We start from the raw sequence: 15882 nt of genomic DNA, 5'->3' as shown, positions 1-15882 counted from the left end.
ACACTTGCGCGGTTTAACACCCAATGGAATTCATCACCAATTGAGTCAAGCATACGTCGATGGTGTTGCAGATGCAACAGTCCGAAGAATGCCGAACGTCTTTCGACGACCCAAGGAAGACTCGGACACAGCCCAGCCGAACCGGAAATATGATTGCAGGAATGAAATTCTTATGCAGGAGAGCCGATAGGGTGTGGGCGATTTCACATCGACATTTGGCATTTACGAGAGACCTGCGCAAACCGTCCACATGAAATCCTGAAGATACAGAAAGTTTCTCCAAGGTGAATGCACCGAGAGCTGACCGACGAGCACAGTGGCGATGTTGACCCGTGATGGTGCCTTGAATGCTGTTTTATTTTCTTCAATTGTGATAATAATTGAGATATGGTGGCAGATTTTCAATCCTGAGGCGAAACTTCAGTATGCGCGTTAAAAGCACACCGACTCACCGCCAACGAAGAAATTTTGGGTTACCGCCAGTGCTGAGAAAATGATGGCTTTGGGAGAGCAAAGATATAATTCTCACTCATTGTGTTCCAAAGGGCGCTGCGGTGACGGCTGAATCCTACGAACATGTTTTGAGAACAAAGCTCTTTCCATCATTGCAAGAAAAAAGATCGGAATAGGCTGAACCTGTGCTTTTCAATCAAGACACGACTCCTGCTCATCGAGGCATCCAACTCATCAGTTTCTTCACAACTACAACTTTGATGCAGTGTTTCATGTCTTCCACTCTCCCGACCTCGCCTCTATTCATTTTTGGCGTCTTTAGCGATAAAGTCGGCGTCTCCGTGGCCGCGCATTTTCGCGTTGGGCCGCATCAGCAATTCCCCATTGTGTAATTATCGCACCTGATTTTAATTTTTTTTATCTAAACTGCAAAAGTCAAAGTTCATGTTTAGATACTATTTCAAGTGAACCCAGGCATTGCTCCAGCATAAAAAATACAAATCCGCATGAAATTTGAATATTTCATCCCAAAGTAGTCGAAATTTCACAGAATTTAGATTCCCATGGGGCCAAAACGTATTCCTCTGCAAACTGCTCTATTAGTCACATCACCAGAGGTCACCAAATCTTGCCACTTGGAGAATCAAACCCGAGTCAACAAAGCCAATGAGTTTCTTTGTTAATGGTGTGGGGTATCACTTGGTGGTCACGTGGTGTTGATGTCGGGAATATCACGCCGTACGTATCAAGGAATTGTTTGTGGAATGCAAAGTTTCTTCGTTTATTTCCGACTCATTTCTCAAAGGAAGAAATCGACATGAACTGATTTCACCCAGCCTCCGAGGGCGCTCCATGATCACCCATCGCGGTTTGATTGGCATATAGAAACTCTAATGGGATTGTTTTTTTTAGGTTCCCCCGTCCAAAGTTGCCACAACCACCCCTTGGGGATCACCTCGCCCGACATCAATGATGCCCCATGGGGATTGCGATGTGGGGAGGATGGATGGGCCTAGGGGATGGAGGACCAGGAGGGGATAGAGGTCGGGGAGGATGATAGCGTGGTTGGGGGTTTCGAAATACGCCGAAAGTGGGAACGATATGCTGGGGCGCCGGTGGGGAGAAGAGGGGGAAGACGGGGGCGGTGTGACGATCCTCCGCTGTCGGCGGCAGCGAGTGTCTTTTCCGCCCTCCGAGGCGCGATCACATCACGTGCAAGCGTCGTGCGGCAGGAGCGGCGCACTGGGAAGCCGCGAGCAGGGGCGGTCGGGGGGCCTTCCTCGGCTGCTCGAGGCGGCGCTCGCTACTCTCCTTCCCCCCTCTCCCCTGACAAGCACTCTGCCCCGCGACGCATGGCCTCCATCCCTTTTCTCCCTCGAGAGGGGGGCGAAAGGGAATGAGGAGGGGGTATTTAAGAAGGACGCTGCGGTCCGGGCTCGGTGCATCGCGCGAGTCTCCGTGTACGAGAGCGGGAGGCGTTTCAGAGACGTATTCAAGTGTGTTCCCTGGTGAAGGGCGTGTCCGCGGGAGTCTTAGGATCCCCAGTCCCCTAGGGGTGAGCATACGCGCCTGCCTGGGGTAGAGGAGCCCCGTGAGGGAGAGAGAACTCCCGGAAGGAGGCAATCGCCGCGGCGGGGGTAGCGCTCTCGGGGACCGATCGGAGAGGATGATGAACGGTGTTCGGAAGGCTGGTCCAGTGGGCCCACTATCTCCCGCGGCCCAGAGTGGTGTCGGAGAGTCGGTGGTCGGGCGAGCCGCGGACAGAAACAAAACAACACGCCCTTCACACCATGGTGACGTCGGAAGCACACAGCGCGGCGTCACTACTCACGCATCGAAAGGTTAGTGTTGGTGAAGATATTTGCTCTATATATTTTGCCTTTTGTTTACTTTGTTTTGCGGTGCATGGTGTGAGTGAGTGCTGACGTGACCTCCGCACGGATACGCTGTCAGCGACTTGGCGGCCCTCCCAAGTGATTGATGCCCTCTGGGATGCGTGATTCGATACCACCTGTATGTCTTTGGGGGTTGGGAGGATAGTTATTGAAACCGGTCAGCGTATTGGGCGTGGATAATGTGCTTCCTTGTGGAGCAACCGCTCAAAGAAGAAAATCTGAAAATCCTAGTGTAGCGTGAGACGGTCATAGAAGTTCGGTCATGTCTTCCTACATAAAATTTCAATGGATTGTGACTTACTAAATGCAGATTGAGCGGGCTTTGTTTGATTTAACTCAGTAATGGCAATGAAGATTCGCCTTTATTCCCGCGAGTAATTTTATTAATGATTTAATTTACCCATTTCGACCAGCATATTTTCAAAATGACAACTTTATTTGGGCATTTAATACTCTGTCTGTAAAACATTTCTGCAAAACGGAAGAAATTTATTGAAATTGAATATAGAAGGATGAAAAATTTCTCTCTGGGCCATGTATGTCTCGAAAATGTAAATTGGATTTGAATTCATTGAGGAAGATTATCCCTCAGCATCATGCATGCAAGTTATTTCAACTTGATACAGATACTTGTGAATCTGACATGCGACTCTAATTAATCGCAATAATCAAAATAGGGGGAACATGATGGTCCAGTGGGTAGAGCGGTAGACTACTGACCACAGGCCAGGGTTTGATTTTCGGAGACGCCTCTTGACACACTCACCTTCACTTCACCCAAACTGTGTGATTTTTCCGGCATCAGGTTTTCTTGGGAAACCATAGGTGGCACAAGTGACTCAAAACTGACACACAGGCGACACAACTGGCTCCCACGCCTTGATATAAGAATTTCATATGCCATGGGCTTATTACTAGGTGCGCTCTACACTTAGCTATCTAACGGATAGTTGGGTTTATAACTGTGGTACTCTAAATAGAGAATGGCATTAAGATCCTTAAAACATGCTGATGCAGATCTTTTAGAGACATGGCAATGAGTGACAAGCACTATAACCGTGTACCGTATAATGGACGTCAATCATTTTGGTGAATGAAAATGGTGAACTGGTGCGCAAGTGAGTTAACGCGAATAATGGTTTTGCTATCCTCGGCGCTGACTAATGCGTCCCTTGCATTTCGATTTGTAGGGCCGGAGGCAATGACTGCAACAGCTTCGAGCAGCAAGTCCACAGCCCCGCTGATCGTCGTCTCTAACCGACTCCCGTTCGTGCTCACGAGAAATAGCGAAGGGAAACTGGAAAGGAAACAAAGGTGAGTGCTCTTCTACCTCGCATTACGAGCGGATTGCGCCACGTGGTTGCTTGCCACCCGTCGCCATTTTACTTGCCGATCCCCCGGAGATTGCCTCCGGTAACTCACTGCATAAGACGGCCAAGGGTTGTAAGGAACCACGTGGTGCACTCCACCACTACTTTTGGCGACGAAACTCGCTCGACACAAACTCGTTAGAATTTCTAGTTCCGGTAAATTTTGGTTCCAACAAAATTTTTCATTTGCATATTATACCTCAAAAAGTGTTTATTATGATGTTATTTATATCATTTTCATCCATGAAACTCAAAGAGTTTTTAGAGACCCCCTTGGAAATTTGCGAAAATATCTATTAATCTGACACCCTGAAATTTAAATTGTACTTCTTCGCCGCGGTTCCAGAATAAAATGATTCCCCGGAAGCTCCGACGGTCTTCATCTTAGCCTTATCAAATTTATATTTCGCGCCCGAGTGAATTTACCGTTGTTTCTCTCATGCATCAGAATACCATATTCCACAGAACTATATGCTTTTAAATAATCAAAATACCGCCCAGCCAGCCGGCAGAGCTGTCGGTCGTGAACATAATACTGTTGATATGTGTACTCACACATTTTGACAAGATAATCAGTTAATTTATCTACTATGAAGCCTTTTCTTAATAACATATGTATTGCTAGAGACATATGATAAAATTTAATACCAAGAGTTCGTGTTTGTTAATTAGTCAACTAAGTCAAATTCACAGCATTTATTTAACTTTGACTTAAGTGGACCTATTGCACTATTTACTTACTAATTATTTTCGTAACTTGTTGGCTCATGCCTTAAGAATAACGTCTGGAATTAAAGGTATATTACTCTATAAATCTAATATTAAGTCTAATAGAAATCTTTGAGCATTATTACATTCACAGATTGAAAACTTTGTTATTTCTTAGTGTAAATTAATATAATGGATTATGCCGGAAAAATACCAAATGTTTGTTCGCAACGCCCATGCAGTCAACCTTAATACTGACCATGACGGAGTAAATCACCGAGAACAAGTACGTCTTTCGGTGCTCGCTCCGAACTACATATGCATAATTTTACCAACGTTTTAAGTAATCAAGAAATGTTTCAATGAGAGTGGAATATATGTACGACATTGTGTGTATGGATATTAGGAATTTCCATGTTCACATTCCTCATTCAAATGAAGAAGGTAAAAAGCCAGGTATTTCTTCTGATTCCCTCTCAAACTAATCAACTTATCTAGTTGATTGGATTGACGGAATAGCATGAAATATCATTGCCTCCTTTTAATGAGTATTCATTATGTCCATTAGTTCATTAACTTTGTAAATTAAAAGAATTTGCATTATTTGATATGCTGCAACCCTGTTGCGTGACTGCTGGGATGATCGTGAACGAATTATGGAGGAATATTATAAATCAAAGTATTAACTGGCCTTCATCGTTTCATCAATAGTATCTCTTTCATGAAATATAGTGTTTTGATAATCAACTCGATAGTTTCCCTAATCAAATTAATATACAATCCATCTTGTGAAAATTGAAGTAAAGAGGGAATAGGAAGACTTGTATTAGGAAGACTAGGAAGAATAGGAAGACTATTTAAGGTGGCTATAGCACAATAACGCAATTGAACCCCGTTCGTTCATTCTTTCTTTCTTTGGTACGTCATGCTTACTCGTGACGCTACGAGTTTCCAGTTCCCGAACTAATCTTGTTTGTTGTCATCGGAATGATTAGCCTGGGACTTAGCTTATGCCGTTTGTTGTTTTAAGTCGGTCGGTACCCGCTCAGAAGAGACAAAAATTTCGACTCGTGCCACGCACTCACGGCTTTCCATGACATCACCTTCCTCACCGATAGAGCAGTCGGGTAAGCAGGATAAAAGCGCGTCCTAAAAACACAGACGTTTGTGTCTCAACAACTAAATGTTTTTTCTATGGGACAACTTATTTCTTAAGTCCATACTCCCTTGTTCTAACTTCATTCTGTGCGTACGTTTTACAAATAGATGCGACTATTCGATTTTTACAGATAAAATTAATAGATTGCACTTCATGACTGCTTGTCGGTAGTCGTAGTTTTGGCAATGATAAAAATAAAATCAGTAATTATATAGAATGGTTTCTCCATTATAAGTATGGCATTACAATTATCATGCACACCCTATTTCGTGGAAATGTACGACCTTAGTGATTATCAAATTATTCATGCATTAGCCTTACTATAAACTTGTTCAAATTTGAATAGGATGGTTTGAGGTGTCGCTTCGTTGAAGCGATCCATCCTAAAAAAGGAAATACTTTGTTCTTCTGCATACGTTTTTATTTATCACGACCTAGGTTTCGACTTACTAAGTTATCACCTGATAATGACTTTGTAAGTCGAAACCTAGGTCGTAGTAGAAAGCATTAAATGTGTGCATCTCCCCATCAACAAATACTATATTTTTCAACGGTAATATACGTCCCATAACTTAAAGGAGCTTTCCACTTTATGTTACACATTGTTCCTTCAGCCGGGAATATAAAATTTTCTCATGAAAATTAAATATTCATTTCTGTCGTATTTAGCCATAATCTCAAGGTAATACTCGAACTGCCCAAAGTTCACAGTCGAAGCGTATGGATGAAGTGGTGGGACTATTTGCACCACATAAATGGATTGAAGGGAGGAATAATTTAAATAATATGGATTCATATCACTCTCTGTTAAGCATAAGTGGGATCAAGCATGGTGTATCATAAGACTAAAATTTGTTAAAACATCAATCAAACATCGGTTTGAAGTCAAAGAAATTCATACCGTAGATAACCACTTCCAAAATTCATTCCGTTTATGAATTCCATCAATGAATTCCAATTCCATAGGTGAATAGTTGACATGTAAAGAAGAATCAATTATTAGTTTAATATTGGATTGGGACACGCTAAATGACAAATATTACCTATCTCATCCTATAAATTTCAAATCTAGCTTCATTAATTTGTTAAAGCATAGAAAAAATGAAGAGGCATGATTGCATCTCATTCCTTCAGGAGGAGATTTCATTATTTATTGCGGTTCCCCAACTAAATGAAGAATTTTTCCTCCTTCGGTTGAGAAAGGTTGTTTGGCCACCGAAAGTATTGGCCGGAGGACCAGCGTTCAGTTCTCGGACAAGCCTCTTTCGACACCCAGGGACGTTGAGTAAGAATGTCATGAAGATGTTCGTCCAAAATTATGCATGGAACAGTCATGGAAAACATAGAGCATGGAGGTAGGCAGGCACGGATGTGGTAGAAGATAGGCTGACAAGAGCAGCGATTTTTTTTACCATTATGAGGCGTGTGTTTTATAGCCCAACATAGAAGGAGAGAGAGTTTGCAAATTAGTTGGTCAAATGCTTTGACGGATGTGTCCGCAGTGTGATGGGGGAGAATTGTCAAATTTTGAAAGGATGAAATGGGCGGGGAACGTGGGTACGGTTTTATATCTGGGTCAATTGCAAGTTGCAGGTGGTGTTTGTAGATTGAGGAGGATTTAGATAGGTATTCGGTGGTTTTCACCTATGCCAGATGAATTATCAGGGCATTAAAAAGTATAGGATGGACGTATAAGTGATGTGTTAGCCGAAATTCGACGAAATCTGTGCTGGTTTTTTACTGTATTTCATCTCCTACTCTTAATTTTAAGCTGAATGTAATGACAGGGTATGTTGAACATTGGATACAGTCCCATTCTCATTTAAGAATTTAATTGAAAATAGCTAATTTTAAAATATACGCCTTTTTGTCTTATATATTGCTGGTATACGTACTTCTCTGTGTTCCTTAGCAAATCATCCATGGCAATTATGCATCACTCACTGAAACTGAAAATCTAAGGTAAATATTTTAATTTAAACTCTCTGTTCGAGTGTAGCAACTTACATGGCATGCCATATAATAGATGGAAAATTTTACTCAGAAGTTTGAACCTTGTAAAACCAATTTTTAAATAATCTTTGAGGCTTTTAGCATCTTTCACCCTACAGCAAAATAATCAAGAACATTGAGAAGTGAAGGCAAATTGTTACTAAGCTACCAGGAGTACCATAAATGCAAAATTTATTAATAGTTGGCTTTTATAACTATTACCTGAGACCTCAGGGTCCATCGAGTGAGAAAACGAACGACTTATAAACTTGAAATAGGTATAATTATTCAAGTGTTAGTTCAACGGTTTTAATAGTTTGCAAAATTTTATTTTTTCACTACACTTAAATGATATGGACAGAAAAGTACTTAAAATGTATGTAGATTTGTATTTTACCATTTCCAAAAAGTTTGTCATAATTGTATACCATATTTCCGAAAATAGGAGTCAATTGGAGGGATAGGAGATGTATGGGCAACGTGTATATGCTCAGGTAGAGTGCCGGACGGAGAGACTAAGATATGGGTACTCATTACCACCCATGCTTTTCGACGCATATATGGATGAAATTGCACGAAAAGAACTGGACATTAGAATGAAAGTTGCTAAGTAATTCAAAAAATCAAGTTTGCGAATGACTAAACTTTACTTTGTCAGTTACCCAAGGTGTTGCAAACTCTGCTGAGTGCATTTCAAGGTCTTTGCGATAGGTTTGGGATGAGAATAAATAAAAATAAAACAAGTTTGGTTTTCTAGAAAGAGAACAGCTAAGCTAAATGTTAAAATAGGAGTGCGAAAACTGCAGTATCAGAACACTGTAGGTATCTCGGAAGAATTTAGATCTAAATTGGTCAAAGCACTTGGGACATTAGAAAAAGAATTGCGTTAGGCAAAGAAGTTTTCTCAAGGAGGAGGGAGGTGGGGGTTGGTTACGGTGGCTAATGTATTGGCTTCCCATCCATAGGTCCCGGGTTCAAATTCCGGTGGTGCCCGGATTTTCAAGTCGTATCCCAATCCCTAATAGAGGTGCTTTTTAGAGAGCACTGTGAGTGAGTACAACGTCTGTAAGATGGGACGTTGAACTGTGGACCCCTTGGCGCCTTTCATTAAGAGTAGGCTTATGCCGACGCCGGGTTTCTCCCCGCCCTTTAATGCTTTCCTATGTATCCCTAATGCCGCAAATGACCTCAGCTGTCGGTCGCCTCCCATAAATACTACTATTACAAGGAGGAGGGAATTGATGGCAGGGACTTAAAAGTAAGGCTGTTAACAAAGGACGTGTCCATACCTTTATATGAAGTGTACTTTTGTAACTAGCGAAAGCATGGTCATCGAAGCAGGATGGTAGGGGTAGATTGGAGGCTTTTGAAATGTGGGTGTGAAAAAGGATGGCGAAGTCGAAGTTCACAGAAGAGAAAACGAGCGAGGAGGTGTTAGGTAAGGTGGGGAGGAGAGGGGATTGTTGCGAGAAATTTTCGGAGAAAGAAGTGGAACTAGAAGTACAGTACACTAACCATCGTGACAAGCCGAACTCGGATAGCAATTTAAAGTCTATCCAAATTTTAATTCTTAATTTTACCTCCTCGAATCAAATTATCTTAAAACCTTACAGACACTTTTGTTGGCTATGGTACATTAACTCCCCCGTCATTCACGCCAGTCTTAAATCTAATAAATGCATCTTTGAATTGGTAGAGAAAAAATTTGAGACTAAACCATCGCAGGAAATAGTTTTCTTTCATTTGTCGACCAGTAGCAAACTAATAAAAAGTCAGCCTTACGTTGAAGGATGCTTTGGCAGTCGGGTGACAGAAATTTAAGTAAGTTGAAAAGTGTTCAATTGATAAGTTCCAGCTTGTTAACTAAGCGACAAGTCGATGCTAATTCGAGGTTCAGGATAGCAGGTATAACTCATGGTCACTTCTCATCATCTAAAAGCATTTATAAAATAAAACCTTTACACGTAATATGCAAAAATTTCAAATCGTAAAACCCATTCGCCTTGAGCGGGGTTTGAACCCGGATCCCTTGAGTCGTGGAATTTTCCACTGATCTATGGAACCCGCTAATGTTTTTAATCGTTATAAAATATCCATTGGAGTGTGCGAAGGGAGCCTAACAATGGAAAATTACTAACGCCTGCGTGATAAAAGGAGTTGAGCGTCGCAGCATCATGCGAAACAAAGTCAACTACGCTCAAGAAAACTGGCAGATCTCCCTACGGAGCATAAAAATGTATTAATTGCCCACATTTCTTAAACACCACAGAAAAAAAGAATTAGCCAAAAGTTCGTTGCGAAACAAAATTTTATACTCACATAGCGCTCACCCAGATCACGGATCCCCTGACACAAGGTCACAGAAAAGAAAAGCTTAAGAGAGGCTATTCAAGAGTAAGATACCAGAAGGATGGACTATAGAAGAAAGATAAGGAAAAGGGAGCATAGAACGGAATTTTTCTTTCAACTTGTTTATTTTTCAAAATAGGATTTGACCTGAATAAAGATTTTGTGACTTAAAGCATGTCGTAAGATTTTCCACCCAGACAGATGATCGTCATTTATGGAACTGTCATCAGCCTGTTTGAGTGATGAGCAAAAATTAATGATATTCAAATTATGAAACTTGGAAAATTGTTCTCGCAAGGATGTGCATGCGACCGATATACCATTTTAGTTTCACCATATGTCAATGAGCATTATCATCTCTATGGTGGGCATGAGGTTCCATCATTCAGAAATTACAATACTTCCAAATAATAACTCTACTAAGCTAAGTATGATAAAATTGCCTCAATACGGACAAAAAATACCCAATAATTTCACAGTTTTGGTTATTAGAAAAGGATGTTACAAGGCCTAGTAATATGTATCCATTTCCATAATGAGTCCGTAAATGGATATCTGCGATCAAATAACAGTGTTTGTGGAACGAAGCCAATAGTTCAACAATAGCCACATAAATTTCCACTTGTTTCCATTAAAGTATCGCCATTTCCATGTCATCTCATTCACGGTAGGCTTCAGCGGGATTGCCAGCTGGGCAGGTATTTGAAAATAATCTCACCAAATACCATTTCCTCATGTAGTTTACGGGAGGCGAAATGCATATGGAGTGAAATGGTCACCGTTAACCGTTGTTGGAGCACATCACTTGATGAATTCATTCTCCCTTCAAATTGCGTAGTTTCAGGCGTAATGAGGTGAAATTCGAACATAATAGTCAACAAAAAATGGCACTTTTTCTCAAGATATCTATTTAAACCACAACCTTTTTCGATGTGCGTCATCATCTTCAGGCCTGTCGTTCACACCACGGGTGTGTCGAAACCGGTCGTGGTTCAAATAAATATATAGTTCAAATGACTTCTATTATTGCATGCTATATTTGAAAACTCTTCTACCGTTATAATTTGATGATTCTCTTGTATTAGTCTTCTGAAGACTCATAAGTGTTTTTATTTAACTTTTATTTTGCTGTCGCAGCCGAAATAAAAAAATGGACATTAATGAAGTGGATGGTTTAGCACCATTACTTAGAAAATAGGTCATTCCAATGAAAATAAAATATTGATAGAGGAAAACGAACAGGGCCCGGAAATACTAAGACGCGAATCCATCAGAAACGTGAAAGACCTGAAGAACGGCAAGGTTACAGTGGTGGACAAAATGAACGGAGAAATAATCAAGATACTGGAGGTCAGAGCGACGGATACCCTCTGTGGAATAATCAAAGATAGTTACGACAGTGGAAAAGTACCAGAGGACTTCGAGAAGAGCGTAATGATTGCAATAACGAAGCAACAAAGAACAGATAAATGCGAAGAATGCAGAGCATTGGGCCTGATGTCTCACGCTCAAAAATACTTACTCGGATAATTAGCCGAAGAATAGAAGGGAAAGATACAAGAAACCATCATGGAAAACCTATAAAGATTGAGGAAAAACCGAGGAGTGTGAGAGGCAACACACAACCTGAAGATACTGGCCGAAAAAATGATGCACATAAACAAGCGGCAATGTGGTATTCGCGGACATGGAGAAGGACTTCGTCAGCATCAAATGGAGCAAGGTGTTTAAGATACTAGGAGCGCCTGAAAAGGAGAAGAATGATCCATCACTTCTGCAAGAATCAGGTTACGGACTTGTAAATTCACAACGCAAGTAGAATAGAAGCCAAAGATAACAAATATTTTAGAAAAAGGCGCAACCTCTCGCTAGCACTATTCAACAAATGTCAAGAGGAGATTAACATTCAAATTGAAATTAACATTCACACGTTTGAATATGATAACGCAGTATTTGCACAAACTTGAGAAGATGACCTGCCAGCAACTCTGAATCTTTTAGACCAAGTGCGAGGTCTGTTCGAAAGGTTTCCGACCCTTTTGAATAGCGTACTTTGGGAATATAATATGAGCATAAACAAGAATAAAGTTTTTGTGATGAAGAGAGAACAGTGTATTAATTGGCATGAAAGAAGTTCGACCGAAATCAAGAAAATAATAGCTCATGCTAAGAAGGCGTGCCTGAAAAAGAGGCAATTACTAAGCTCAAAAATTCTAATTTCCACGATGTTTTAATTACTTTAGATTAACTACTTGAGCTACTGCTGAAACGCCGTAGTATTTTCTTCGGACCTTTCGCTCTTGTAATGAATTTTTTAAAATATATCTGAGCATCAATCTCCTTGGTCTATTTCGCTTTCACTCATCACACTCGCTCTTGTTTCGCTATCACTTTTCCAAGAGGCTCCCCAGTTGATAATTTTTTAAATATATTCCTTCTATCTATTATTTTCCATGAATTTCTGTGCATCATCGGTCTTTACAATCAACACTCTCATTTTTAGCATTGAAGTAATTGAATTTTTCCTTTCGTAGAAGAGTCAGGGTTGAAGACTTCTTCTAACCTTCTTAATGCCTCCATTGGTTTCTCTCGATCAGCCGTTAAAACACTCTTTCTTCCCCTTCGTTGACAATGGTTTGACTTTGTTTCATAACTTATCCTTCCTCGCCGTCGCACTTTTGGTTCTTATATGTTTCCTTTTGTGATCTCTGCCTTAGGATCTGCATTGTTATCTATGACCTCAAGGTAATATCTCTTATACTTATGAATTGAACCCTTATTACCTTCTTTATTTCTATCCTCTGACAATTCCTACTTCCTTTGGCATCAATATCATTTCCCTTCTCTAATCTCCGCCCGTGGACCTGGTTGTCCGTTACCATCTCAATTCTTATTTTGTTTTCATTGCCGATTTTGTGCCATTGGCTTTGATCATGGAGAAAAATAAGCAAAAAGCTGTAGGTTCAACGGTGGGTGTTTTTGGAAAGTCAAGGAACAATTAAAACATTGTTCATTAGTGGAAGCAGTGATTTTGACCAAATAATTTTAGCTTCGAAATTAGTACAACTTTGATTTTTTTTATTTCCATGAGTGATGATTTCATTTCGACTCCCAGTCACCCAAAGAACTGCTGTAATATTTAGTATTCCCTAAAGTAAAGTATTTAAAAAAAGTAATTACTCCGTTTATTTCTTCAGTAAAACCTTCTCATTTTTCCAGTGAAGTGTAATTCAATGCAATGAAATAAAATCTAAGCACCAACCTGTAAACATTTGCCATAATTGAACTAAGTATGAAAAATAGTATAATAAGTGGTTTTCCAAAATTAATCCAAGGGTTATTTTCTAAAAAAAATAAAATTTTTGAGTGTAGCTAGGTTTTACCGGCACACTATTGCCGTGTGTTGACAGGAGTAAAAGAAAAAAGTTTTTGTAAGAAGTGAAAGCCAAAAGAATACCTCATTATGAACCTTATCAACAATATCGTCCTTCATATCTCTTCAGCTAGCTGCATAAAAAACTCCCATGAGTCTGTCATGTGTACTCCCAAGTTCCACTGATTTACACATACTATATATTTTCTCGGTTCTAGATTTTTTATTTCGCAGTTAACGTGGCTTCAAACATTACGTGCGCAGGTTTTCTTTTATTACATTACACACCGTTCAAATAATTAGTTTTTCAAAAATTTTTAATGCCTAAAACCCTAACTCTTTCCATCAGAGGTTTAAAATCCACCTATCAGACAAGCCGATCATTCACATTATAGACAATTCTGTACATATTATTTTTTAGAGTACCGCTACTTACGAGAAGATTTTCTTATTTCCAAATAATTTATCATTCCAAACAAGTGTCTGATATCGGCAAAGCACTCAACATTTTTCAGTATTATTTAAATAAAGTTAACCTTTTTTCCATTGGCTATTTATAAAGCAGGTAAATTAGGTACAGGAGGAACATTTAATAATTTTTTAAATCTGATTTTGGAGTCTAGACATCAACCATGAGTCACAGAATGCAAAAAGAGAAGAATCAAAACTCAACTAACATGGATGAGTGAAAAAATAAAATCAAAGCAGTAACAGGAAAATCTGCCTAAAAGCTGGTAATACCGTAGTTGGTTTCACCATGACGTCGACTTCTGAGCTCCTAGGGTAATAAAAAAAATGTATGTCAATTGGACGGAATAAGACCCAGGGCTGATGTTGATATGAAGTTGAAGTGAAGAATATATTGTATATGTGTAGAAAGTTACCATTAAAATACAATCCTGATTAAAATTAAGTAGAGCTTTTTCCTAAACAAACAGTGAGCAAAAACAGTGATTCGTTCGATTCACATCATCATGAAAAGCTAAATAATGATGATATTTAATACTCAGTTTTAGTTTCTCCGAGTAAAAATTTAGATTTTCCTGGGTGTAGAAGATTGATTTCATGACACTAGTATTTTTTCCGGTAAAGTCCAAAAAAAGTTAGTTACTTTTGACAAATTTCTTTCACCCGCCAAACCAAACGGTAGGTACTCGTGATTTCACTAGTCATATGGATAATTTAGCGTATATATGCGATGCAATCGTGAAAATTAGAGCTATAATAGCAATATAAATGAAATCATTAAACCAAGGAACCTATTTGATTTAATTTAGGCCAAATGTATTCTTCATTTTAAGGTCTGTCTGATCCGATACAAAATATTTTAAGTGGCTTCTCGCCTGGATAGAAGATTTTCGTAAATTTAAAAGACTCATTATTATGACTTACATTTTATCGTCCTCAATTGTTATGGCGTCGTAGTAGTAGTTTAAGGGGAGGCGACCGACATCTAAGGCCATCTGCGCGATTAGGGATGGATGGATGTGTGGAGAGAAACCCGGCGTCGTCATTAGCCTGCCTTGTCAAAAGGCACCAAGGAGTCCGCAGTTTAACGTCCCATCCGACGGAAGTCTTACTCACTCAAAGTGCTCTCCACAAAGCACCTAAAATAAAGATTGGGATACCATTGAAAAATATTTGCGGATAAATCCGAGCATCGAACCCGGGCCCTCTCGGTAGGAAGCCTGTAAGTTAACCACCGCACCATCCCCAACCCTCTTATGACGTGTACAAAATATATGTTTTATGGGATATGTGCGAGTATGCAGGATCCAATGTGTTGGATTTCGTATCTATATTTGAAAGTTCATTTGTATATTCAGAAATGTCAATCCCCCAGCCACACGCCCTTGCGGCGCCTTGTGGAGTATAAAGTGATTTTGTAGAAAAGAAGTGATAAATCTTTTTGTTCTTGATGCCAATTAATATCAATTAAACATCGATTCATCGCGGTAACCTTTTAAATCTTGTTGTTCAAATGAAATCCTCTGACTGAAAAACTTATGTGAAGGCGTTTCATTGTAAAAGGCATTGTGAAATTTGGAAAATCGTCAAATTTGAAGTACGATAATGGGAAATTCATACTCATCGGAGGACATTCAAAACCTAATTGAAGAGCATGAAAACTTTCAGAGTTTTCATAAATGGACTGAAAGTTTTCGTGAGTAGTAGTATTGCTATATTTTGAGAGGTAAATTGTGACCGGGAAAACAATTACGCAATTGAAAAAATGGGGCTTATCACTCAGGCAGCACCAGAGCGATAAGCTTGGAAACCCATCCTGGAAAAGATACTTCCGTACTTTATGCAGTAAAAACTCCAGGTATTGATCAATGAAGTGAACCCCCTTAGCTGTTCATTTGAGTCATCCATAATGTGGAAAATATCTTAGTAGGCTTTGGTCTCGGAGACACTGATTCACAATACTCTTAACATTTTAAATGCAGCATCTTTGGCACACATTTTATCGAAAAACAGTATAAAGCTACGGACTTCTTGGACTACATTTTGTATTTTTCTTCTTTGAAATTAGAGGTTAACTTGAAAGGATGATTTTCTCAAGGAAACCAAGATTAATTA

At 39.7% G+C, this 15882-nt stretch overlaps 1 protein-coding gene across 1 annotated transcript in view; it reads left to right on the top strand.

Moving 5' to 3' along the window:
* The first annotated feature begins 1892 nt into the window (after positions 1-1892).
* LOC139691237 (uncharacterized) overlaps positions 1893-15882 on the top strand; it is a 52636-nt gene continuing 38646 nt past the window's right edge. Inside the window, exons 1-2 of the mRNA XM_071588981.1 lie at positions 1893-2294; positions 3539-3662. Of these exons, the coding sequence (XP_071445082.1) occupies positions 2120-2294; positions 3539-3662 (299 nt within the window). The 5' untranslated portion in view covers positions 1893-2119. The remainder of the gene's footprint in view (positions 2295-3538; positions 3663-15882) is intronic.

The sequence above is a fragment of the Hetaerina americana genome, unplaced genomic scaffold (genome assembly GCF_022747635.1).
Source record: "Hetaerina americana unplaced genomic scaffold, ioHetAmer1.1.p SCAF_31, whole genome shotgun sequence".
NCBI classification, from domain to species: domain Eukaryota; kingdom Metazoa; phylum Arthropoda; class Insecta; order Odonata; family Calopterygidae; genus Hetaerina; species Hetaerina americana.
This window is presented reverse-complemented; position numbering and strand designations above follow the sequence as displayed.